This window comes from Equus przewalskii, chromosome 11 (assembly GCF_037783145.1).
Source record: "Equus przewalskii isolate Varuska chromosome 11, EquPr2, whole genome shotgun sequence".
Taxonomy (NCBI): Eukaryota; Metazoa; Chordata; class Mammalia; order Perissodactyla; family Equidae; genus Equus; species Equus przewalskii.
The window spans coordinates 23974448-24001942 of record NC_091841.1 but is presented as its reverse complement, the minus strand read 5'-3'; the positions used below and the strand labels follow the sequence as shown (position 1 = coordinate 24001942).

At 42.5% G+C, this 27495-nt stretch overlaps 2 protein-coding genes across 4 annotated transcripts in view; one reads left to right on the top strand and one right to left on the bottom strand.

Annotated features, from left to right (window-relative positions):
* ASRGL1 (asparaginase and isoaspartyl peptidase 1) overlaps positions 1-5074 on the bottom strand; it is a 28172-nt gene extending 23098 nt beyond the window's left edge. The window contains exons 1-2 of one of the 3 annotated variants that reach the window (XM_070565349.1): positions 4837-5074; positions 4071-4271 (exon numbers count right to left, since the gene is read on the bottom strand). In XM_070565349.1, coding sequence (XP_070421450.1) covers positions 4071-4260 — 190 coding nt within the window. In that variant the 5' untranslated portion in view covers positions 4261-4271; positions 4837-5074. Of the gene's footprint in view, positions 1-4070; positions 4372-4804 lie in introns of all 3 variants that reach the window. The other 2 variants (XM_070565350.1, XM_070565351.1) reach the window with 2 other exon arrangements.
* The window catches only part of LOC103562892 (secretoglobin family 1D member-like), a 206371-nt gene continuing 183888 nt past the window's right edge, over positions 5013-27495 (top strand). The window contains exon 1 of the mRNA XM_070565354.1: positions 5013-5146. The gene's annotated coding sequence lies outside the window, so the exon portion shown is untranslated. The remainder of the gene's footprint in view (positions 5147-27495) is intronic.

The following is a 27495-nucleotide window of genomic DNA, read 5'->3' as shown; positions in this document are numbered from 1 at the left end:
TGTTGCCAGAGCCTAGTGGTGAATGGAGGTGTGGACTCAAAGGGGTACGGGAGAATTTTTGAGTAATGGAACCATCAGAATGGCTGTAATTAACAAGATGAGACATAATAAGTGTTGGAGAGCATGTGGAGAAAAGGGAACCCTCATATACTGCTGGTGGGAATGCAAACGAGTGCAGCCACTATGAAAAAACAGGATGGAGATTTCTCAAAAAGTTAAAAACAGAAATACCATATGATCCAGCTATCCCACTAGTGGGGATTTATCTGAAGAACATGAAATCAACAACACAAAGAGTTCTATGCACCCCTATGTTCATTGCGGCATGATTCACAATAGCCAAGATGTGGCAGTAACCCAAGTGCCCATCAACTGATGAATGGATAAAGATGTGGTATATGTATACACATACACACACACACACAATGGAATACTACTCAGCCATAAAAAAAGACAACATCGTGCCATTTGCAACAACATGGATGAACTTTGAGGGTATTATGTTAAGCGGAATAAGCCAGACAAAGACAAACACCATATGATTTCATTCATATGGAGAAGATAAACAAACACATGGACAAAGAGAATAGATTAGTGGTTACCAGAGGGGGAGGGCGTTGGGGTGGTGAGCTAAAGGGGTAAAGGGGCACATATGTATGGTGACAGATAAAAACTAGACTATTGGTGGTCAGTATGATACAGTCTATACAGAAACTGATATATAATAATGTATACCTGAAATTACATATTATAAAGCCATATGACCTCAATAAAAAAATATTAAGAACTGTTCTTCGAAAGACATTGTTAAGACAAAGAAAAGACAAGCCACAGACTGGCAGCAAATATCTGCAGATCACATACAGGCATACCTCAGAGATATTGCAGGTTCAGTTCCAGACCACTGCAAGAAAGTGAGTATTGCAATAATTCAAGTCACAGGAATTTTTTGGTTTCCCAGTACACATAAAAGTTTTGTTTACACTATAATCTATTAAGTGTGCAATAGCATTATCTCTTAAAAACCAACTCACATACCTTAACTAAAAGATACTTTATTGCTAAAAAATGCTAACCATCATTTCAGCCTTTAGCAAGTTATAATCTTTTTGCTGGTAGAAGGTATTGTAAAAAATAAAACATCCGTGAAGCACAATAAAGCAAAGTGCAAGAAAGCAGGGCACAATAAAACGAGGTATGCCTGTATCTGATAAAAGACCTATTTCTAGAATACATAAAAACTCTTTAAACTCAGTAATATGAAAAAAAACCTATAAAGGAATTGACAAAAGACTTGCAAGTTGTTAAAATAAACATCATTTGCCATTAAGGAAATGCAAATTAACACTAGCATGAGTTCTACCATACACCTATTAGAGCGGCTAAAATGAAAAATACTGACAATACCAAGTGTTGGTGGAGATGCAGAGTGACTAGAACTTTCATACATTGCTGGTGGGAATGGAACAGTTTGGCAGTTTCAAATAAAGTTAAATATACACTCGCCATATGACCAGCAATCCCATACCAAAGGTATTCACCCAAGAGAAATAAAAACACGTTCATACAAAAACCTGTATGCAAATGTTTACAGTGATTTGTAATGGCCCCAAATCGAACATGTCCTTTAGGTGGTAAATGACTAAAATGGTGGTGTATGCATACAATGGAATACTACCCAACAAGAAAAAGCGATGAACTACCGAGACTTGTGTCAACATGGATAACCCTTCCAAAGCATTATGCTAAGTGAAGAATCCAGACTCTAAAGACTATATATTGTATGATTCCATTTATGACATTCTGGAAAAGGCAAAACTATAGGGGCAGAAAACACAGGAGTTGTTGCCAGGGGCTAGAGGTGAATGGATGTGTGGACTCAAAGGGGTATGGGAGAATTTTTGAGTAATGGAACTGTTTTACATTTTGATTGTGGCGGTGGTTACGTGACTATTTTTGTTTGCCACATTCAAAGAACTGTACACTAAACAAGGGACATTTTACTACATACAAATGACACACAAAAATTCATTAAAATGGTATGGTATTAGGCTAGTGGATTCTAAATCTGGTTGTACTTCAGAATCACCCGGAAATCTTCAAAACAAACAAAAAATTCCTAGATCTCATCACAGATTTTTCTCTTACAGATGTTACATTACAAGGAGTTCTGTAAGAGGGTGGATAAATAAAAATCCTGTTGTCTCAGACTCTTTGACAGCTTATAAAATTGAACTTAGGAAGAATAAACGAACTAAAGTTCTGTGTAAATATTGCGCAACTCCAGCAAAAGCAAAGTCATTACTCGGTCGCCAATATAAGTAAGTCTTTAAAGAATAGTTCCAGCATTCAAATCTAAAAGTCCAACTTTTACAGTGTTGGTTTCTAATAAATAAACTACTTTTTAATAAACTAAGTATTATGGAACAAGCTTTAAACAAAAGTGAAATCCATACTGAAATGTGAATACAATGTAAATAGTGTTAATTACAAACACTCAGATAAGCTGTGTTATGAGTGCTAATTATTGCCACTTAGCTCAATAACTACCAGGAGTCAGCTTTTTGTACAAAGTCCCTAAATAATTAACCTAGCGGATCATAGCAGAGGCTGCTGGAAATATCGTTTGCTCATATCAACCTCAGCTGGGAAAAGCAAATGGAAAAGAGAGCTCAATGTAGACAGTATGCTGTTACAAGTCCCCCTTTCCTCCCCAAATCTTTGACTTCCTTCTTTTCAGCCCTACTCTCTTCTTGCTCAATGTGCTGAATAGCAGTCATCTGGGAAATCAGAAGGGAGAGGCTCAGGAGGAAGGCTCTGGGTACAGAGCAAAGAAACTGAGAACCAGCTGCTCAATTCCCTAACCCATTCTTCCCAGTTCATGCAGATGAGCGATCCCTTCAGAGAAGGCAGGAGACCAGAAAGACCTGCTCCAAATGAGGGTCCTGTGTGAATAAGACGGGGTTTATCAGCCAAGGGGGCCAGACCACTAACAGGCATACAGTTTAACAAGTCCCCCACTGAAACTGTGGGCTGCTCCCAGTGCGGGCAGGGGGGAGTTTCTAGAAAATTCTGGCTCAATAAACATGAAATGCAGTTATGCCTCATTCTATAGACAGGCACACTTATGGAAATTTTTCTTAAGTGTTAAAAAATACTTAGCAGAGGCAATGGGACAGAACAAATACTCAGTAAACATTTGCTGACTAATTGGTTAAGATTTCCCGAAATTCTTTTCCCTGATAGCTGTTGGGTAGGTGGTATAATTCCAAGAAATATTTGAATCTCTAGGTTTTAAGTTTTCTATTTTAAAATAAAGAGGGAAGAAGTGTCTCCCAGCAAGTTACTTAACCTTTTTGTGCCTTAGTTTTCTCTTCTGAGAAATGAGCATAATAATTATACCTAACGCATAGGACTATAGTGCAGATTGAGTGAGTTAATCACACAAATTTCTTAGACCCTTACTGGGTACACAGTAGACACTCATAGTAGTATGACGATTATTACTCCAAAAAAGGCTCGATTGAGTGAAACACAAAACAATACACTCTGCATGATTGCATTTCTATGAAATTCTACAGAATGCAAACTCATCTGTAGTGACAGAAGCAGATCAGTGGATGCCTGGTGCTGGGGATTTGGTGGTGGTGGGGGGTTAACTTCAAAGCCACATGAAGGAACTTTTGGGGGTGATGGAAATGTTTTAGATCTTGGTTGTGGTATAGTTATACACACATGGGACAGGTGTATACATTTTTCAAAACTTAAAACGGGTACTGTTTATGGTATATAATCCATCCCATCTCCCACAAAAAGACGTAATAAAAATAAAGCCTCTTGGGACGCGAATTCTAGGAAGCAGGTTACAGAAAAAAAGGTGAATTAATGGGTTTAAAAATTCTTTAAACCACCTTCAGCAACTGAAAAAAAGAGAATAATTAAATCTCTTTAGCATATTATTTTACCACAAAGCTGATCAGATTCACTGACACTTTAGAAAGAGCCTATTTATTTGGGGGGAGAGGCTTAAGTTGATTTGGCATCATTTACTAGTTGCAGGGCAAATCTACCTGCGTTGAATTCGGGATCATCTTCCAGGACGGCCACGGCACTTTCCACGGCGTCAACTGCGCTCCCTCCCTCCCTGAGGATGTTGTAACCCACCGTGGCGGCTCTGATGATGCCCTGCCGCACCCGCTCTTTCCGGTCCTTGGAGATATGGCTGGCCCCGCCGCCGTGGACCACGACCACGGGATTCATGTCGACGGATCCTAGGGATCAGGAAAACGAAAGCGTTATTGAAAAGGGTCCAAAAAAATCGCACAGGGCATCATCTCCTCCGGAGATTCCGTTGGGGACAAGGTCCAGTTTCTGCTTAAGGAGGAAGGCAGGGTTCACAGCCTCAGGCAGTTGTCTGCTGAGACGCAGAGCGGGGAAAGAGGCGGCTCGGTTTGAACTTTGCTCGAAAAGCCGAGAGCGGCGCCCTCCGCCCCCGTGGAGGTAGTGGGGGGGCTCCAGGACCCAGAGCCCACGCCGCCTCCTCTGGACTGCCATCGGGCCTCAGTTTCCCCGGAGAACCCCGGCTCCCGTCCTGTGCTGAGCCACTGGCCGAGGACGGGAGGGGATGGCGCCCGGAGCCAGCGCTCCAGCCCTCCTCCCGGGCTCCACGTCGGGCCTCGGTTTCCCCAAAGAGGTGTCACCCGCTCCCTCCCCTGTTCCCCGCCGAGGGGCCCGGGGCGGCTTCAGGGCTGGACCTGATCAGCGCTCTGCGCCCTCGAATCCCCAGCACCGGGAGGGTGCTTACCGGGTGGGTGCTCGGCAGGGCCGTCGGCTTACCCAGGACCCCACAGGAGACGGCCGCCGGGGCTTCAGGCTGGGTCGAGCCGCCCGGCCGACCTCCGAACCCGCACGCTCCAGCCCCGCAGCGAGCCCGTTCCGGAAACCGCTGGACTCGCAACCGCTCCGCCGGCAACGGCTCCGCGCCTGCGCACGAGAGCTGGGCCGCCGCGCAGAATTACCGTAAAGCTCCGCCGCGCAAGCGTCTCGCTCGTCAGCCGGGGTCTCGCTCCGGTCTGGACTCCTGCTGTCTGGCTTCCAGAACTGGGGCTGTGGCGGCCCTCTGTGCACGTGAGCTTGCTAGTGGGATGTGAGGAACTCCTCCTCTTCCTTATGAGGCTGGGCTGGGTGGTGGTGTTGGCAGCGCAATGCATAATATGGTGGCCCACGGTTTTGTCACTGAAAATTGGGTAATGTTGGCTTCGTAGAATGAGTTAGGAAGCCTCCCCTCCTCTTCAATTTTTGGGAAGAGTTTGAGAAGGGTAGGTATTAAGTCTTCTTTGAATGTTTGGTAGAATCACCAGGGAAGCGGTCTGGTGCTGGACTTGTATTTTTGGGGAGGTTTTTGATTACTGTTTTGATCTCCTTGCTGGTGATTGGTCTATTCACATTCTCTATTTCTTCTTGATTCAGTTTTGGAAGGCTGTATGGTTCTAAGAATTCATCCATTTCTTGTCGGTTATCCAGTTTGTTGGTGTATAGCTTTTCATAGTATTCTCTGGTAACCACTAATCAGTTCTCTTTGTCCATGTGTTTGTTTATCTTCCACGTATGAGTGAAATCATGCGGTTTGTCTTTATCTGGCTTATTTCACTTAATACCCTCAAGGTCTATCTATGTTGTTGCGAATGGGACGATTTTGTCTTTTTTTGTGGCTATTAGTCCATTGTATGTACATATACATCTTCTTTATCCGTTCATCAGTCGATGGGCACTTGGGTTGCTTCCACGTCTTGCTTTTGCCCATTTTTAAATTTGATTGTTAGTTCTTTTGTTGTTGAGATATATGAGTTCTTTATGTATTTTGGATATTAACCCCTTGTCAGATATATGGTTTGCAGATATCTTCTCCCAATTGTTAGGTTGTCTTTTCCTATTGTTGGTGGTTTCCTTTGCTGTGCAGAAACTTTTCAGTTTGAGGTAGCCCCATCTGTTTATTTTTTATTTTTGTTTGTTTTTTAACTTTTTATGAAGATTATGATAATTTACAACCTTGTGAAATTTCAGTTGTACATTATTGTCAGTCATGTTGTAGGTGCACCACTTCACCCTTTGTGCACTCCCCCCACCCCACCCTCCTTTCCCCTGGTAACCACCAATCAATTCTCTTTGTCTCTATGTTTAACTTCCACCTATGAGTGGAGTCATACAGAGTTCATCTTTCTCTGTCTGGCTTATTTCTCTTAAAATAATACTTGGGAATGGGAAGATTTTGTCTGTTTTTATGGCTGAGTAGTATTCCATTATATATATATATATCATATCTTCTTTATCCAATCATAACTTGATGGGCATTTAGGTTGCTTCCACGTCTTGGCTATTGTAAATAATGCTGCAATGAACATAGGGGTGTATGGGACTTTTGGAATTGCTGATTTCAAGTTCTTTGGATAGATACCCAGAAATGGGATGGCTGGGTCATAAAGTATTTCTAATTTTTTGAGAAATCCCCATACTGTTTTCTATAGTGGCTGCACCAGTTTGCATTCCCACCAACAGTGTATGATGGTTCCTTTTTCTCCACAACCTCTCCAACATTCGTCACTTTTTGTTTTGGTTATTTTTGCCATTCTAACAGGTATAAGGTGATATCTTAGTGTAGTTTTGATTTGCATTTCTCTGATGATTAGTGATGGTGAGCATCTTTTCATGTGTCTCTTGGCCATCCGTATGTCTTCTTTGGAGAAATGTCTGTTCATGTCCCCTGCCCAATTTTTGATCGGGTTGTTTGATTTTTTGTTGTTGAGCTATGTGAGTTCATTATATATTATGGAGATTAACCCTTTGTCGGATAAATAACTTGTAAATATTTTTTCCCAATTAGTGGGTTGTTTTTTGGTTTCAATCCTGTTTTCCCTTGCCTTGAAGAAGCTCTTTAGTCTGATGAAGTCCCATTTGTTTATTCTTTCTATTGTTTCCCTCGTCTGAGGAGTTATGGTGTCCGTAAAGATTCTTTTGAAACTGATGTTAAAGAGTGTACTGCCTATATTCTCTTCTAGAAGACTTATTGTTTCAGACCTAATCTTTAGGTCTTTGATCCATTTTGAGTTTATTTTTGTGAATGGTGAAAAAGAATGGTCAATTTTCATTCTTTTACATGTGGCTGTCCGGTTATCCCAGCACCATTTGTTGAAGAGACTTTCTTTTCTCCATTGTAGGCCCTCAACTCCTTTGTCGAAGATTAGCCATCCGTAGATGTGTTGTTTTATTTCTGGGCTTTCAATTCTGTTTCATTGATCTGTGTGCTCGTTTTTGTGTCAGTACCATGCTGTTTTGATTACTGTACCTTTGTAATATGTTTTGAAGTCAGGGATTGTGATGCCACCAGCTTTGTTCTTGTTTCTCAGGATTGCTTTCACTATTCAGGGTCTTTTGTTGCCCCATATGAATTTTAAGACTCTTTGTTCCATTTCTGTGAAGAATGTCATTGGGATTCTGATTGGGATTGCATTGAATCTGTAGATCGCTTTAGGTGGAATGGCCATTTTAACTATGTTTATTCTTCCAATCCATGTGCATGGAGTATCTTTCCATTTCCTTATGTCATTATCGATTTCATTCAGTAATGTCTTATAGTTTCCTTGTATAGGTCTTTCACCTCCTTGGTTAAATTTATTCTTAGATATTTTCTTTTTGTTGTGATTGTAAATGGAATTGTATTCTTGAGTTCTTGTTCTGTTAGTTCATTATTAGAGTATAGAAATGCCACTGATTTTTGTACCTTGACTTTGTATCCTGCAACTTTGCTGTAGTTGTTGATTATTTCTAATAGTTTTCCAATGGATTCTTTAGGGTTTTCTCTGTATAAAATCTTGTCGTCTGAAAAGAGCGGGAGTTTCACTTCCTCATTGCCTATTTGGATTCCTTTTATTTCTTTTTCCTGCCTACTTGCTCTGGCCCAAACCTCTAGTACTATGTTGAATAAGAGTGGTGAGAGTGGGCACCCTTGTCTTGTTCCTGTTCTCAGAGGGATGGCTTTCAATTTTCCCCGCTGAGTATGATCTTGGCAGTGGGTTTTTCATATATGGCCTTTATTATGTTGAGATATTTTCCTTCTATTCTGATTTTACTGAGAGTTTTTATCGTGAATGGATGTTGGATCTTGTCAAATGCTTTCTCTGCATCTATTGAGATTATCACGTGGTTTTTGTTCATCCTTTTGTTAATGGGGTGTATCACATTGACTGATTTGTGGATGTTGAACCTTCCCTGTGTCCCTGGTACGAATCCCACTTTATCATGGTGTATGATCTTTTTAATGTGTTGCTGTATTCAGTTTGCCGATATTTTGTTGAGGATTTTTGCATTTATGTTCATCAGTGATATTGGCCTGTAATTTTCCTTTGTGTTGTCCTTGTCTGGTTTTGGGATTAGGGTGATGTTGGCCTTGTAGAATGTGTTAGGAATTTTTCTGTCTTCCTCAATTTTTTGGAATAGTTTGAGAAGAATAGGTAATAAATTGTCTTTGAATCTTTGGTGGAATTCTCCCGAGAAACTGTCTGGTCCTGGACTTTTATTTCTTGGGAGGTTTTTGATTACTGTTTCAATCTTTTTACTTGTGATAGGTCTATTAAGATCTATTTCTTCTTGATTCAGTTTTGGGAGGTTCTAAGAGTCTAAGAATTTATCGATTTCTTCTAGATTGTCCAATTTGTTGGTGTATATTTTTTCATAATCTTCTCTAATAATCTTTTGTATTTCTGTGGTGTCTTGTAATTTCTCTTCTTTCATTTCTAATTTTATTTATTTGAGCCTTCTCTCCTTTTTTCTTAGTGAGTTGGCTAAGGGTTTATCAGTATTGTTTATCCTCTCAAAGAGCCAGCTCCTTGTTTCATTGATCCTTTTTACAGGCTTTTTTGTTTCAATTTCATTTATTTCTGCTCTAATTTTTATCATTTCCTTCCCTCTGCAGAGTTTGGGCTTTGTTTGTTCTTGTTTTTCTGAGTCTGTTAGGTGTAGTTTAAGATTGTGTATTTGAGCTGTTTCTTGTTTGTTAACTTGGGCCTGTATTGCTGTGAATTTCCCTCTTAGGACCGCTTTTGCTACATCCCATAAGAGTTGGTATGGTGTGTTTTCATTCTCGTTTGTCTCCAAATATTTTTTGATTTATCCCTTTATTTCTTCGACGACCCATTTGTTGTTCAGTAGCACACAGTTTACTCTTTACATTTTTGTTCCTTTTCCAGCTTGCTTTCTTGTAGTTGATTTCTAGTTTCACAGCATTATGGTCGTAAAAGGTAGTAGATATGATTTCAATCTTCTTAAATTTATTGAGGTTTGCCTTGTTTCCCAGTATATGGTCTATCCTTGAGAATGTTGCATGTGCACTTGAGAAGAATGTATATTCTGCTGTTTTTCAATGGAGGGCTCTCTGTATATCTATTAAGTTCATCTGGTCTAGTTTTTTGTTTGAGTCCACTATATCCTTGTTGACTTTTTGTCTGGATGATCTGTCTGGTGATGTAAGTGCGGTGTTGAGGTCCCCTATTAATATTGTGTTGCCATTGGTATCTCCTTTTAGGTTTGTTAATACTTGCTTTATATACTTTGGTGCTCCCGTGTTGAGTGCATACATGTTTATAAGCTTTATGTCTTCTTGGTGGAGAATCCCTTTTATCATTATATACTGCCCGTCTATGTCTCTCTTTACCACTTTTATCTTTAAGTTTACTTTGTCTGATATCAGTATGGCAACACCTGCTTTCTTTTGTTTTCCATTAGCTTGGAGCATTGTCTTCCATCCCTTCATTTTGAGCCTATGTTTGTCTTTAGAGTTGAGATGTGTTTCCTGGGGGCAGCATATTGTTGGATCTTGTTCTTTAATCCATCCTGCCACTCTGTGTCTTTTGATTGGAGAATTCAATCCATTTACAATTATGGTCATTATTGATATATCTGGGCTGAATGTTGCCATCTTATGTCACCTCTCCTGGTTCTTCTGCATTTCCTTTGTTTCTTGTCTCATGTATTTCAGACTACTAATTTGATTAGGCGGTTTTCTCTGTTGCTTTTCTTTATTTTCTCCTTGTTTATGGTAAATGCCTCTGTTCTAACTATTTGTTTAGTGGTTAGCCTTAGGTTCATATAAAAAATCTCTTAGTTGAGATAGTCCACTTTCTGGTGGCCTTTTATTTCCTTAGACTATACTGATTCTATCCCCTCCCTCTTCCCCTTCTAAGTTATTTTTGCCATATCTTTTTCCATCTTTGTTGTGAGTTTGTGGTTAAAAAGATGAGATCATTTTTGTTTCGGTGTTTTCCTTTTCTTTATCCTTGATGTTAAAGTTAAGTGTTTACTAACCTGATCTGATAGAGAGCTGTCATTTTCTGATTATTGCCTACCTGTTCATCTCCTTGCTCAGGGCTTTGTAGCCCCTTTCCTATTTTTTTTTCAGGCATGATGGCCTTCTTGAGGATGTCTTGTGTGTGTGTGGGGTCTTGTGGCAATGAACTCCCTTAGCTTTTCCTTATCTCGGAAAGTTTTTATTTCTCCACCATATCTGAAGGAGATTTTCACTGGATAGAGGATTCTTGGCTGAAAGTTTTTGTCTTTCAGGATTTTGAATATATCATTCCACTCTCTCATAGCCAGTAAAGTTTCTGCTGAGAAATCTGCTGAAAGCCTCATAGGGGTTCCTTTGTAAGTTATTTTCTTCTGCCTTGCTGCCATTAGTACATTTTCTTTGTCCTTGATTTTTGCCAGCTTCACTACTGTATGCCTTGGAGTGGGTCTTTTTACATTGATAAAGTTAGGAGATCTGGGGCCTCTTTCACATGGATTTCCAGCTCCCTCCCCGGGTTTGGGTACTTCTCAGCTATTATTTCTTTGAACAAGCTTTCTGTTCCATTTTCCTTGTTTTCCCCCTCTGGAATACCTATGATCCTTATGTTGCATTTCCTGATTGAGTCAGATATTTCTGAGAGCTTCTTCATTTCTTTTTAGTCTTAGTTCTCTCTTCTCCTCCCTCTGAAGCATTTTTATAGCATTATCCTCTAACTGGCTGATTCTTGCCTCTATATTGTCAGTTCTGTTGTTTTAAGGAGTCCAGATTTTTCTTTATTTCATCCATTGTGGTTTTCATCTCCAACAGTTCTGATTGGTTCTTCTTTATGGTTTCAATTTCCTTTGTGAAGAAGCTCCTGAACTTGTTGATTTGTCTTTCTGTGTTTTCTTGTAACTAATTGAGTTTTTTTTATGATAGCCGTTTTGAGTTCTTTGTTGGTTTGGTTATGAATTTCTGTTTCTTCAGTGTTGGTTTCTGGGTACTTGTCACTTTCCTTCTGGTCTGGAGGTTTAATATACCTACTCATACTGCTTGATGGAGTAGATTTTTGCTTCCTCATGGTGCTCTTACCTGGTCGCAGCTGCCGCGTACTGCCACAGGATGGGGATCAGGCACTGGGCCTGGCACAAGCAGGGGCTCCCCAACGCCAGCCACTGAGTGCTTTTCTCTCTGGGTGACTGATACGATGGCAGATCTGGAGCATTGGGCAGGGGGAGGGGTACTCTTGTCTTTCTGTATGGAGCTCTGGGTGATTGCAGGACTGTGCACTTTCCCTTTCTCTGCCACCACTGCCATGGAGTGGAATACTGGGCGGGGGTGGGTCACCTCTCTCACCTGCACACTTTCCCCTGTGTGGCTGCCACACTCTCTGCACTGTGCTCCAGACAATTCTGGGGCTGGAGTACTGGGTGGGGACGGGGTGCCCTTTTCCCCTGCCCACTTCCTGCCACTACGGCCTGTCTGTCTCCACAGAGCTCCTGCAGATCAGCTTCCACTTCCTCCAGAGGATCCAGCCCCTCCACCACCTTCAGGCATATGGCTGCGTGGGTCTCCCAGATGTCTTTTGTGTTGTGTGTATGTCCTCTGTTGGTGTATGAATGTCCGTTTGGTTGTATCTTAGAGGAGAGAGTCCAAGGGAAGAGCTCACTCTGTCATGATGCTGACATCACTCCTAAACTCACTTTTTGAGAAAAGAAGTTAAGGTTTCAGTCTGATAGGCAGTCTAACTCTGTGGCTGATTTTCCTCCCCTTACATGGGGCGAGGGGTCAACTGTTCAGATAGCGAGTATATTTTGGCTCAAAATGTGGCAGAAATCAAATCATAACTTGGCATGGTTCAGCAACAGTCAGTCAGGAGAATGTAATGATTTCTTAAACTGGCCTCCCCAAAAGATAAGCTAGGTGAGTTGATAATAGTCTTAAGAGGTCTTAGAAGGAAACAAGGCACTGAGAGATATGGGTTCCTTTCTCCTCTTCTGCTGTATCAACATGAAAGAGAGGGAAAGCTTAGTAATTGCTTCTGCTCTAATAGATGGGGTAGGGAGAGCTTCATGAAAGATGTGAGCACCAGTCATGTCCTGGGGCTGCACAGTCAACATTACATCCGTCCTAGGGGATGGTGCCCCCAAACCCAAACCCTGACCCTGGGCCTGTCCCTGTGATGGCAAAGGAGAGAACCATGCAACTGAGCCATGGTCTAACACAATGGGTCTCAGATTTTATTGAGCATCAGAATCACCTGGAGGTGAAATGCAGCTTGCTGAGCCCCACCTCTATTGTTTCTGATTCAGTAGGTCTGGGGTGGGGTCCAAGAATTTGCATTTCTAATAAGTTCTCAGGTGAAGCTGCTGTTGCTGCTCTGGGGACCACCCTTTGAAAAGCACTTATCAAGGAGGAGACACTGTCTTGTCTTTTATAAACTCATCCAACCTGAGGTTGTTGACAGTATTCTTCATGGGCTCCAGAATAGGGAATGGGAGATTGGGAAATTTGTGCCATTTTTGGTTTCCCTTGTTTTGATTAAATTGTTCCATGAGTGATGAATGAGCTTCTTTCATTTCTGAAGTGCCCAATGTTAGAGTTGCTTAATTCAGTCCATCTGCGTGGGTAGGCTAAGGAGGAACTGAAATGTGCTGGGAATTTTGAAAATTAGCCCCCAGAAGTAAGTTTGCAGTACTGATGGCAGTTCTCAGTGAAGAGGCAGCTATTCCAAAAGGGTCTGCCAGCCAAACTTCCTGCCATAGCACCATCCACAGGTTTTCCACAGAAATTCCTGGTGCTGGTTGTGGTCCTTGGTGGGCTCTTCTGTCTACAGACTAAGACATACGCATCTTTCGGACAGGAGCCTCGACAGTGCTATTTGTAACACAAACCCAGAACAGTGCCTGGCTCTCCAAAGCTTTTCATAAATGTTTGTTGGATGAAGAACAAATGGTTCAGAAACCCAAAAAAGCAAATTCTCAGGAGCTGGGGCAACTGATCTTAGGAGGAATGAAACTAGAGTGATCTGGATATTTGTGAGCTGATCAGTGAAGACGACTTGTTGCTATGGGAGAAAAACACTGGATTCCAGATAGAGGTGCCTGGAACTCATTTTCGTGGCAGAGTCACATTGGTGCCTATCTGGAGACTGTGGCTGCAGAGATAGCAATAGCCCCATGAGGGCACCATCTGGGCTATTGTGTTTATTGCTCTATGCCCTGGCCCTGGCACAGAGCCTGACACACTAACTGCTCATAATGTTTATTGAATAAACAACAGGCTAGCTTCAGATGGGGGTGGGGAGCTCCAGCATTGGACTGAGGGGTTGGGCTGAAGTTTGGAAGTGCTGCAGATACCAAAGGATGGCAATTATAATTCAAAGCTCTACATCTGAATAAGAGAATATTCTTATTTTACTTGCACAAGGAGAGATCCTTCTCTAGATTAATCAATCCTGGGAATTCTAAATTGGATACAAAAATACATTTTCAGGTCAAGCGGTATATTTGTCATAGACAGAGCTTGGCAAAGTATAAAAAACAAAATAAAAATAGCTCGAATTCTGCCACTCAGAGATACTCACAGCTAAATTTTTTGGTATATTTCTCCCTTCCTCTTATATTAAGATGCGTGTTTCTCACTTTTTCACTCAAGTAGCATTATTTGTGAGCATTTCCATGCTATAAAATGTTTTCCATGTTGTATTATTAGAAATAATGCTTCTGTGAACATCTTTATACGTAAACCCTTATTTGCATTTTTGATTAATTCTCTAAGAAAAATCCATAGAAATAGGTTTTTTTTTAGGTCAAAAGGTTGTGATACATGTTGCAAAGTGGAGGTGGGGCAGGAAATAAGTTATGTTGCAGGAGAATTGTTGAATTATAACTTTCCTCCTACCAATAATTCACACAAAAAAGATGAGAATTGTTTCTAAAATAGTTGTGAGGAGCCACAGGTTTCAAATGGAGTGCGTAGCTGTGTTACTACCCTGGACAGAATTCTAATCATGAGTTCCCTTGGAATGTGCCCTGTGCATAGCATGCGAATTACCAAATTCAGAAAGAAAACAGCAAATAAATAAGCTTCTAAAACGTAAGGCCCTTTAAGGAACTGAGTAAACTACACAATGCTTACTGGAATAAGGCAACTCTGCAAGGCAGGCTGGGTAAATTCTCAAGATGACAGGCTGCTAAATTGTGTTTCTAGGCACAGAAGGGCACCCTGCTTGACACCCGTTTTGGGAAAAGTGGAAAAAGCACATAAACAACCAGCCGAAAGCTTTATTGCCTGATTGGAATTCAGCTGGGGTCTGTTGGGCATCTGCCATCTGGGCTGTTTTGTCCACTGTTTGTCCCCGCGCCTGGTAGGAAGCCCAGCACACTGTAAGCTCCACAATGCCACACTCTTCCCGGAATGTGTTTCTGCTGATTCCACTCGGTGTAGCTTGATATAGTCTGTATGGTCTGTGCTGGAAACGTGCTTAGGGGACTATAAAAGCTCTCCAAGATCCAAAGGGACCGTAGGGAAATTATCAACTAGCTGTAGGGACAAGACCGATTGTATTGGTTAAAGTTTCTGGTTGCATGCAACAGTACCCATCTGGTTAGATGCAGGCTGTGAAATAATAAGAATATATATACAGTCTCTGTCCCTAGTTCCTGACAAAAGCCTCCTAAAACTGTTGTAATTTCCTAAGTGATAGGAACACTAGGCGCGTCTTTTGTTCTAATGAGGTGACTCAGGGTGGGGTACTGAATGGCTCCGGGATGGGGGCGGGTCACTAGAAAGATGAAGCCGTAATTAGAAGCTTAGGGTTTTCAGCCCCATCCTTCATCCTCCAGGGAGGGGAGAGGGGCTGAAAAAGCAGTTAATGATTGATCAAGCCGACATGAAGAAGCCTCCATACAATCCCAATAGTGTGGGGTTCAGAGAGCTTCCAGGTTGGTGAACACATCCACGTACCGAGAGGGTGATGCACCCCAACTTCACGGGGACAGAAGCTTCTGTGCTCGGGACCCTCGTAGACCTCGCCCTACGTATCTCATCATCTGATTGGTCATCTGTATCTTTTATCATTTCCTTTAATGAACTGGTAAACGTAAGTGAGTGTTTCCCAGAGTTCTGTGAGCTGCTCTGGCAAATTAATTGAACTTGAGGAGAGGGTCATGGGAACCTCCAATTTGTAACCAAGTCACACAGAAGTTGAGGGTAACCTGGGGACCTATTGCTTGCAAGTGGCATCTGAAGTGGGGAGGGGGCAGTCTTGTGGGACTGAGCTCTTACTTGTGGGATCTGACATTATCTCCAGGTAGTTAGTGTCAGAATTGAGTTAAATTGTAGGACACCTAGCTGGTGTCATGGGAAATTGCTTGGCGTGCACATGTGTGTGTGGGAACCACACACATCTGATGTCAGAAGTGTTGGGAATGTGTAGTAGTGTGAGAGTAAAGGAGATATAAAGGAGAGAAAGACAAAAGGAAGACTGGGAGGTTTTTCCAATACAAAGCTGAAAAAGGATTTATTAAAGAATATTAAGAATTTCTGGGATGCTCTGAATCCACTCAGATGAGAATAATACCCAACCACATAATGGGGCTTACTCCAGACTCTGGAGAAAATACCTTCTCCACCTTCACTGGGCACCTTCTCTTGGGACTGGACGTCTGTCTCCCCATCCCTGCTTCCCCTGACCACCAGGCACCTTTGCTACTGTACTTGCCAGAGGGTCAGTCCCCCATGCCACTACTTCACCCTGCTCACTTCTGAATCCACGACTCATGTGGATACCTCTGATTGGTGGAACCCAGCTCACATTCCCCCTTAGCTGCAAGGAAGTTTAGGAGTGCAAATTTTGGAGTTTCTACTGTGGGAAGGTAGGATTCATATAAAAATATTGCCAAAATGTAGGGAGAGTGTTGAAAAGATGTTGGGTGGCCGCAAATGACAGATATCCACTCCCAAATGTATGAAAACTACTGGCCAAAAAAAAAAAAGCAACCCAGTCAAAGGTGAGATTTTGTGCCATAAATTATTTGAGTATTGGAGGATTTCAGAGAAGGGAAGGGAACTTGTGACTGGTGGTTTGGCACAGACAACTTGGAGTAGGTGGATCTTGAATTTGGTGTGAAGGAAATCAAGGATTTGAGCTAGGACAGAAGAAACAAGAGGTTGTTTCAGGTGGGAGGCTCAGCATGAACAAAGGTGTGGAGAGGGAGGGTGCCATATAATTTGTTGCCCAAACCAGCACATCTGAGGGTGAAAGGAAGCACTCTGAAAATTTATACTGCAACAATGAGCATCAGTTGGGATTGATCCAGGCAAATTGGGGCTGACCCCCTGAGGACAGGAGAACCCCTAGCCTTCTCATCCTGCCCACCAGTAATTGAACGTCTTTCACCACTTTGGGGAATTGCCTTCACTCCTGGCTTACCTTCTCTCCCTACTTTAAGGCTGGGTTTTAATGAACCCCCTCTGTGAAGCCTTCCCCCTGTACCGCCCACAGGGTTAATCGGTCTTCCACTGTATTAGTTTCCTATGGCTGCTGTAACAAATTACCACAAATTTAGTGGCTTAAGACAACATAATTTTATTATCTTACGATTCTGGAGGTCAGAAATCCAAACTGGGCTGCAGAGTTGCGTTCTTTCTGGAGGTTCTAGGCAAGAATCCATTTCCTTATCTTTTCTAGCTTCTAGAGGGCGCCTTTATTCCTTGGCTCATGGCCTCTTTCTCCTTTTCAAAGCTAGCAGCCTAGCATCTTTAAATCTCTCTCTTCCTTCGACCTCTGCTTCTATCGTCACATTGCCTTCTCTGACCCTGACCCTCCTGCCTGCTTCTTATAAAGTCCCTTGTGATTAAATTGGCTCTTCTTGGATAAACCAGGATAATCTCTCCTTCGCAAAGTCTTTAATGTCTTCTGTAAATTCCCTTCCCACGTAAGGTACCATATTCACAGACAGGAATTAGGACATGGACGTCTTTGGGGAGGCCATTATTCTGTCTACCACACCCACTGCTTTGAATATGATTATTTTAGCACGTCTCAGTTATTGTGTGCTAGTTTCATCATAACACAGCTCATGATCACTTGGGTTCAGCTAGATGGAGATGGGCACCAAGTTGTAGGCGAGCAGGTTATAGAAAGTCACACAAGTTTGAAGCGAGAGAGTCAGGACTTGAATTCCATCCTTCCATCTCCAGGTCTTGTGCTCTCTCTGTCCTAATGGTTTAGCATCTCCCTGCAGTCTAATATTGTAACTCACTTAAATATTTTATTTGGAAAGAACTAAGATGTATAGAATAAATAAAACAGTCCTGTTTATTCTGTTAATTTATTACTAAACCTGTGCTTTGAATTTGTATCTATCTATATCTTTATCTATCTATCTATCTATCTATCTATCTATCTATCTATCTATCTATCTATCTATCAGCCTCTCATCGCAGACTGTGGATTCTCCTGGGGCAGAGATTGTGTCTGGAATCTACCTGGCCTTTTTGGCACAGAGCTTTTGCTAGGCAGATTCTCTATACCATTGTGCTGTGGCTGATGAGGATGAGGAGCACATGATAGCAGAGTTTGGATCTTCAGCTCTTTTATAAACGAAACAGTCCTTTGGATGGGAATTTATAGATGAGGCTGAAGAGATTTTTTTCAGGGCAGCATCATCTCTTACTGTCCTTACCAAGGGTCGGTGAAATCAGTCAGGTGTCCTCCACGGCAGCCTCAGCCATCCACTCCTGTCCATAGGTATGGGACGCAGTTACAGGCTCTGGCCACAAGGTGGCACTGCACTCTTAAGGATCGGCTCGGGGAGGACTTGCGATTATATTGTTGGCCACTGGTGGGACCCTTCTTGGTCTGTGGTCACTCTTCTTTAATACAAATAAGATCACACCTTGCGTAGTTTTGTAACTCCCTTTTCTCAGTAATACACCTTGGACACCATTCTACGTAAGTGCATGCATAGCTGTAGTTGGTTATTTAGATTGTTTACAACTCTTGGTAATTGTAGACATAAGTGCGATGATCATGATGGTACCTACCTTGCTTAGAGCGGGGCTGCTTGTAACCCGCTCTTCCCTTATCCCTGGAAGAGGGGTCCTCCCCTTCTCTGAAGGAGGATTGGCTCACTCGACTGTGAAATTGGGCAATGGATTATTGGGCATGGGAAGCTGGGCCCCTCCTTGGCACTCTCAGGAGCAGACCTGCCTGCAGGTGAAGTCTTTTTTTCTCTCTGTCACTTCCTTCTCTGGCAGGTCATCCTGGGGTATTAATTGTCTGCGATTCTTATAACACTTCAGAAAGCATGTAAGGGTATCATCATGCTCATTTGTTCTGGCATTACTGCAGTGGTCCTGCTTCCTCCACGTCTTCAAGCTCACTGGGGCGGGCCTGGGGATGGAGGCCAGTGAATGTTAGTTATTCATCAGTCCTTGGGAAAGTTGATTTGGGCCTAGAATTCAGCTTGGTGGAGCTGATCTTTTTTTTAATTAATTATTTTTTTTTTAAAGATTTTATTTTTTCCTTTTTCTCCCCAAAGCCCCCCGGTACATAGTTGTATATTCTTCGTTGTGGGTCCTTCTAGTTGTGGCATGTGGGATGCTGCCTCATCGTGGTTTGATGAGCAGTGCCATGTCTGCGCCCAGGATTCGAACCAACGAAACACTGGGCCGCCTGCAGCACAGCGCGCGAACTTAACCACACGGCCATGGAGCGAGCCCTTGGAGCTGATCTTTTGACAGCCATTTTTCACTTGATTCAGAGCTCAGAGGGAAGAGATGTGATTACTTAACACCCTCAAAGCAACAAGGTGGGTTCTGGAGGCACAAGATCCAGATTCGAATCCCAGTCCTTTCATTTACTAGCTCTGTGACCTTTGGAAATTCCCCTCTCTGAGCCTCAGTTTACTCATCTGGTCTAGCCAACTTCAGGGCTATTGAAGTAGTGGGTATAATGAACTTGACACATTTCTTGACTCTTAGTAAATGCTCAATAAATGTTACCATTGTTTTGACCTATGCTCTGAAACAGTTAAAATGGCATAGGACTTATCTGATCCTTGAAGGTTTGTGAAAGTTAGTAAATCCATCTTGGCTGGGGCATTTTTGTGAGTTAGATCAGGGATCAACCAACCGTGGCACATGGCCAAATTTGGCCTTGCGTCTGTTTCTTACAGCCTGAAGGCTAAGAATGGATTTTTCATTTTTAAGTGGTCAACAAAAGAAATCAAAGGGAGAATAATATTATTTGTTTAATCTTGGAAAGTTTTTTTTTATTGAAATATATTTGACATATAACATGGTATAAATGTAAGGTGTACAATGTGTCATTTTGACACCTATATATATTGTAATATCATGGCCATTGTAGCAAAAATTAGCACTTCTATCATGTTACATAATTATCATTTCTTTTTAGGGTTAGAGTAATTAAATTTTAATTTCTTAGTAAGTTTGATGATTATAAGATAATATTGTTGTCTATAATCACTATACCGTACATTAGACCTCTAGGGCTTATTTACTACTTGATGCAAGTTTGTCCCCTTAAACAACGTAACAGATGCTGGGCCCACGTGACCCCCATCAGTTCCACTGCAGTCTCTTCCCCGTTTTCTTAGGTGGTTGGACCCTTAACCTTGACAGAAGCATGGAAGGTATGGGGTCTGAGCCAGATGTTCATCCTGTGAGTCTTGGAACAAGTAGCACCCTGGGGCTGATGGTGATTTTTTCCTATTCCTGGTTATTTTCTGAGTTCCTTAGTGAGTCCGAAGTCTGACTGGTTGGTGGATTTTAAAAGTCATATCGCTGCTGTGTGAGCCCATCATTTGGAATTCTACTAACTAGAACAGAAGAAGGAACAATGCCTATGCCCTGGGGAAGTTAACAGGATCATCTGTTGGCAGACATCGTGAATGGAGAGGATGGGGTGCGAAGCATTGCTGAGAAATAACAAAGCCCTAATTTACTTTATAGTAGCTGCCATGAGAGCTTAATGCCGTTTTCCTTGGTATCAAAAGTACTTCTGAATGGTTATCTCCTTCCTAACGAAGTCTCATTCATTTTAATTTTTAATTTTTTTTGCTGAAGAAGATTCACCCTGAGCTAACATCTGTTGCCAATCTTCCTATTTTTGTATGTGAGCTGCCCCCACAGTATGGCCACAAATAAGTGGTATAGGTTGGTGCCTGCCAACCAAACCCAGGCTGCCGTAGCAGAGTGTGCCAAACTTAACCACTCAGCCACCAGGGCTGGCCCTTGTTCATTTTAATTTTTGAGGGGGAAGGAGTGAGCAACCAAGTGGTTCACAGAAGCTGTGCCATTCAGCAAACCACTGGATTTAGGAACCTGATGATTTTGAGATGCTAAACATCAGTGTCTTCTGTCCCTTCAACACTCTTTCTGCTTCATCTCTGATTGGCTGGTCACTGGACTTGGTCTAGTGTCACTGGGATCGTCTTTTTAATGTATACAAACTCCGGAGGAGGGTGAATTAGAGGCTGCAGCCTCTGTGGATTAGACAGGGCTTGCCCCAGAGGTCGCTTCAATGAAGGAATGGAACAAATGGGCTCACCAGCCCTATATAGAAAGCATACAGGTGGGATGGGCAGTCACACAGAACCAGCCTGACCCTTAACAGAAATTGTTTAGAGCATGAATGGATCTGAGGACCTGAATCAAGACTGGATGGAGTGTTGTGGAGTCAGAGGTCTGGAGCAGTGCCTCGGTTCAAGGGACACTGGTGGTAAATGCATCCTGAGCCCAGCACTGATTGTGTGAGGAGATCCATGTAGAGCATGAACACTCACAAGTTTGTCACTCCGGGGACCCTTAGCCTCAGGTGTTGGTTGGTGGTGTACAGACTGATGAGGATTTTAGGCTGGTTAATTTTAAAACTGCAGATGAGAAGCAGGCTCCAAGGAGTGGAATTTACTTGTCCTTTGATGAGAGACATTTGCATTTGTGAAGGAAGGGGGGATGGCCTTATGTCTGGAAACTCTTAATGGGGAAGGCAAGAACTTGAGTTGTTTACTGTCTGGCAACCTCATGTAACTGATCCCCCTCCCCCCTCCCAACATCCTCCTTTGTCTTTAGCTGAAGATACTATTTCAGTGGTGACTTCTGCCATTTACTTAATCCTCTTTGATTCTTATCTAAAAGTTATAGGACCACCCAATAACCAGAACCCTACTGGCACTGATACCATTTTCACAACTCTTTTTACATATTCTTTCCTTTGTCTTGTAAAGAGATAACTCACACACCTATGCCTTAAATTTAGCCTAACTCGCCACCCATGTTTGCAGCAGCAGCAGCAGCAGCAGCAGCTCTGACTGCCCATGGGTCCTGTCCCCATGCTGTTCCACACTATTTTCTAAATAAAAGAGCACTACTGCCAGATCTTGAGAGTCCAAGAAATCTTTCATTTGACTCCTCAGCTCACCGACCCCGCATCACAGACCACTGAATGAGAGCGTTCAGGCCCAGTATTCTGACCAGCTGGAGTCATACAACCAACCTCAACAACATCAAAACAGTTGAAATCATACAAAGTATGTTCTCTGACCATAGTGGAATCAAACTAAAAATTATTAACAGAATGATAACAGGAAAATCTCTAATTACTTGGTAAAAACAACACTACACTCCCCAAAAACCAATGAATCATCAAATACTTTTACAAATCTTTTTTTTGTGAGGAGGATCGGCCCTGAGCTAACATCTGTTACCAATCTTCCTCTATTTTGTGTGCGATGCTGCCACAGTGTGGCTTCACAAGCAGTGTGGGGTCCACACCCGGGATCCAAACCTGCAAACCCCAGGCCACCAAAGTGGAGTGTGCAAACCCAACCACTACACCACTGGGCCAGCCCCTTAAAAATAATTTTTAAAGTGTCTGTATCCAGCATGGGCCTGTAGGCCTATGCTGGCAGGTAACAGTGATCTTGTTCACCCAGGGTCATCATTACCTAGCACATAATGTCAGCATTCAGAGAATAGGGAGTGGAGGGTGGATGATGGGTACCTAAGGATAAATGCCCCATGGAAAATACACTGGTAACAAATTCTGGTGGAAAGAAACCGGAATCAGAGAGACCATGAGGAGGCTAGAACGATGAGTGTAGTGTCCATACGTTATGGCAAGAAGAGGATGGGGCAAAAGACCCTATGGAAATGCTCCTCCCAGTTGTCCTTCCCTCACAGTCCTAGATACAATCTTTAGTAAGAGGAAGGACTGCCTGGAACTGAAGAGAGGATGGTTACATGTGTCCAGGCAGAAATTCCTCCTGTTCTTTTCCTGTATTCATTAAAGTGTCTCTTGATATTAGTTTTAAGAGTTTTCTCATGGACTCTCCAAGAGTCCAAAAGAGTAATCATATCAAAAGAGTAGTTCTTATCTTATGTAGGATGTAGTCGCCTCTCTCTAACCCTTACAAAATAGTCATCATGTAATTTGACACTCTATTTGGGGTCTAAATTTCGTTGCTTCCCAGAAACGTTTTCAGATTCATTACCTGCCTTGTCTACCTTTGGGGAAAAAAAGATCATCAATAAAATCATTTCATTCTGTAGATTTTTTTGTCTTGAAATTAAATATTAACAAGACTTTATTTCTATAGAGGTCCAGGAAGCCACTGCACAGGTGAAAGAATCCCCCAGAGGTGACTCCATTCAGCCCACATCCACATCTAAAGGATTTTGTGTTACTACCTTCATATTCATGTACACAAGAAAGAGAAAAAGTCTGCACTGGCCACTGAGCCTAAGTCTCTCTTGGGCCATTGTTTTGCTCTTCTTCCTTCCCAGCACCTTCTGGAAAGAGAATCAATCAGTCAACAAAACCCCCCTCCAAGAACAGTATCCACGCTAGGGCTAGGGATTTATTATAGGGTGTCCTGTATCACTTAGGGGAGAGGGAATATAGCTGGGACCAGCCTAAGTCTTTCATCATCCCAACACACTCATCTCGAATAAACTTCTCATCTCTGATAAACTTCTCATCTCTTGCACCCTGACAGCATCTCCAGACCCAGATCCGCAGCCTTGGCAGTGGCTGAGTGTCCCGGGGCACCAATGCGTTTCAGCACTGCCTGGACTAGCCTAGCAGCTGGACTTAAGATGTAACATTGGTATTTTCCTCCTTCCGTCCACATTCCAGTCCTCCCTGCCCCATTCCCACTGCACCCCTGCCCCGCTCTCTCCTCTCTCTGTTGACCAAGCCCAACTTGGTCCAGACCTAGAAGGAGAAAAAGTGAACATTCACCGCAACGCTCAGTGTCTTGGCTGATGGAGATTACCTCTACACAGTGTTTAGGGGAACAAATATTCCCTTTGGAAATCCCCAGAAAATTCTTCTGCATATCGTATGGTCCATCTCCAGTTCCTGCATCCAAATCTCTTCCTTTTCCTCTCTTCTTGGGTTCCAAGAGAGAGAGGGTGGACTGAGGTCTTTATTTCTGAGGAGCAGAGAGCGCCAGCACCACCACCTCCCTCCACAGTGGGGATGCACCAGAAGTACCAGGAACTGAGCATGGCCCATGAGTTCTTAATAAGTAATACTCTGTGTGTGTGTGAGTGTGTGTGTGTAATATGTGGGATCTTCTAAGGTGTGGGAAAGGGTCCATTTCCCTGGTCCTAATGGTGTCACAGACCCTGAGGTGTTTTGGAGAAGGGAGAAGAGAGGGCCTCATCATGACTTTTGTGTCTTAGGTAATTTTGGCCACTTCTCCATAAAAACACATTAAATATTATATCTTACAACTGTGTTGGTATAAATACAAATATTCTTCACACTGGTTCATTGTTGTATATTTATTATTACTATAGTCACTTTTGGTTAATATTTTTAAAGAAATTATAACATTTTTGCGGAACCTAAAGGCATTGTGTTCTTAATTCCCTGTACGTGTTATGCCTGGTGGAAGAGCCAGCCCTGATGGGAGCTGAATTGTCCTGAGAAAGGATTAGGGGTCTTGCTGGCTGAGAAGACAGCCTGGGAATGAAGAAGGACCCGCTGAGGTGTGATCAGAAGAGGTGGCATTAACTTATCCCTGGTGACAGGATTGTGGGGACTGATATAGTAAGGAGATTTGAGGTTCAATGAAAACTAGCTTGCTTTGCTTTATTCCTACAGAACACATGCATTTCCCTCAACCTTCATTGCTTTGTAGGTGATTGTGGGAATAAGCGAAGGGACCACATTGCCACTTGCAGGGATGGTACCAAGGGACATCACACGACTTAAGGGGGCACCAAAAAATCTCAGTAATTAGGGTACATAACATTTTCATAAAAGTATTTTTAAAAATCAAAGTAATGCACCATATCAAATTTTAAAGTCAATACAGGATTCACCCCTGCTTTGCACGAGTTGCCTCCCTGGCTGGCTCTGTTCCCAGGAATGCACACTTGGGTCAGGGACGGAGAAAGCTGAGAGAGGATCCTCACCATGGAGCACAGGGCTCAGAGTGGAGATGAAGCCTGCAGTGGATGCGGAACGTGAGCAGGTCCCAACCAGCAGAACCTCGGTGCCTGAGGATGTCAGAGACAGTCCCCAGGGGAGACGGGGGGATGTGGGAGGAAAGTCACTTTTCCAGAGACAGGGTCAAGGTTGAGCTACAGATGGGAAGGAACAAGGGCTTCTCAGATTCTTCAATCCCTCACCCATGAGATCTTAATGAATAATTCCGTGTGTGTGTGTGTGCATGCATGAGCACACACGTGTGATCTGTGACACTCTTTAAAGCCTCCATTTTATCCATTTTAATCAGACAACAATAAAGGACCTAGGTTTGTAGATACTTTATTGAAATGAAAATGTAAATGAGGTTCAACAATTGTCTTCCAGTTTGTAGATCAAAAGACAAAAAAGAAAGAAAAATTGTGGTTTATAGCGATCGGCAGTCGGTTTGTTTCCATTCTCTGTAGTCCTCTGGGCCAACGATCTTGTGGAAAGTTAATAGATAGCCCACCAAGTACTTTTGTGCATTATATGCTGAGAAACAAACACAGAGACATCACTTAGAGTTTCAGTTCTCTCTTACGAAGTAAAATTCTGAAAAAACCCCATTTCTTCTCATTGTTTTCCTGGGTTTGTCCGCACACCTCTGACATCCAAGAAAAGTTAGTGTTGGAAGTAGCACTGACTGAAGAAGGGGATCTTTGCTGTTGATCGCTCCTAAAAGTGAGGGGCTTCTTGAGAATCAGATGTTTTTCACTTTGATAGAAAATGTGTGTGTGAGTGTGTACTGGGGAGCTGGGAGTTAGGTAAGAGTTTTCCTAAGCAACCTTTTCCTCTTTTATCTTTCTCATTTATCATTATGTAAAGATTCCACAAAGTGAAGACGTAAATCAGCTCTGTGACCTTGATGACTTTCTTGATGTCAAAGTCATCAGACTCACCAACAGTTAAATTCACTGAGATAAAATAAGCCATGCTCACTGTTGATTTGACATAATTAGTGAAAGACATAGAGCCCGCTTGTCCTGTCCAGTGGTTTGAAAGCACACAAGAAAAAACTGAAATTGTCATCCTGTCGTTGAATTTGGTCTGAGTTTCGTTTGACTGGTTGAGAAAACATTGCTTGAATTCCTCTGTGGCCTTTGCTGTGGCGTTATCTGATATGAACTGTTGAAGAGCTTCTGCAGATTCAGTTGTGGACAGTTCCAGGTTGTCTTTTCAACCACATTCTCAAGAAGTTGGCAGCTGGAACCTAGGATGAAAGCATGCAAAAGTGGGCTTAATGATGGAAATATGAACCCCTTTTGGAGCATAACTATGATGTTTGTCATCATCTTACTTCCCAGCAGAGACATACATTCAGAAAGATTATGGTGAAGGGTTTTGAGTTCTCAATCCTGGAAGAGTAAAGTCAGGATCTGGGATTTCCTGTAAGCCCTAAAAAATCTCCTCTCCCCCACCTTTCTGCCTCCATAGCCCAGAGAAGCCCAACATTATGTAACCACGATTAAAGAGGATGCTCGAGAAATGAGATGCTCTGAGTTACTGCAACATACTAAACATTCTTTTGTCTTTCGTTGTTTAGAGTCATGTGATGCTTCACTATTATCATTCAGAGCATCAAGTAGGATTTCCCAGTATTGTCAATGTATTGGGTCAAGAGTACTGTCTATCAGTTCTGTTGACACTAATGATTTTCTGTAACAAAAAATAGCGCACAAATACAATCCTCGTTCATGGAGTGATCGGTTTTGGCTGCTTGAGTTGTGTGGGGGAAAGTGCTTTGGAACTGGATTCAGGAGAGCCAGGTTTTACTCGTGGCTCTGCAATTTTCTTTTTAGTTGACCTTGGGCATATCACCTTTAACACATCTGCATGTACTTCAGGAACAAACGAAGTGGGATGTTAAAAGAGCTTGGTAAATTGAACAAAGCACACTATGTAGGTGATTATTGAAGATCAGATTCTGGCTGCCAGGGTATTTTCCTTCCTCTGGGTCTTCATTGCTGGAAGGAGACTTCAGAAGGTGTGAGTTCTCCCCAGTCAGAGTTGATCATGAAGAGACTGGGAGCTAAGGGGCTTCCCAGTAAGCTCAAATCAACTGCAAATGTGTGAAGAGTGGACGCCCACTTGATGTGGAACACTGGGTCACACATGTAGCCTGAGCCTTTTCTCCTTGGATGTTTCCCATTTCCTTCCACATTTAAGGAAAGTCCGTGAGTGCCTCTTTCAGGAAACCCTGCTAGATGTAAATGTCAGGGGGCCGCGAAAGCATATCTGATACCTAGCAAGGGCTTGATCTTGTCGCAAGGTAAAAGGCCAAGCAGGGGGTGGTAGAGAAAGAATTTTAATAAGCAATACACTAGTAAATTGTAAGATGGTGGACTATAATCCTGAAATAAACCCATCTTAAAGGGAACTGATTTGGAAATGACTTATAAAGGCAAATGGGGTTGGGAGAGGGCTCAGAAATGTAAGATGATGGATGACCGCAGAATGTTGGGCGGCTCTCTGGAGTGCATCTGTTGAATGCAGCATTTCCTGAGGAATCTAAGAAAACCTCACTGACTTCCTTGTCTCAGACAGAAGGAACAGTTTGGGCAGAGGACATAAATTCTCTGCTAACAAGTTATTGCTTCTACCAGTTACAGATTAGTTTGCTTATGTGCAGTTCTAAGCGTTTTTCCAAAGCACCTTGTGAGAATAA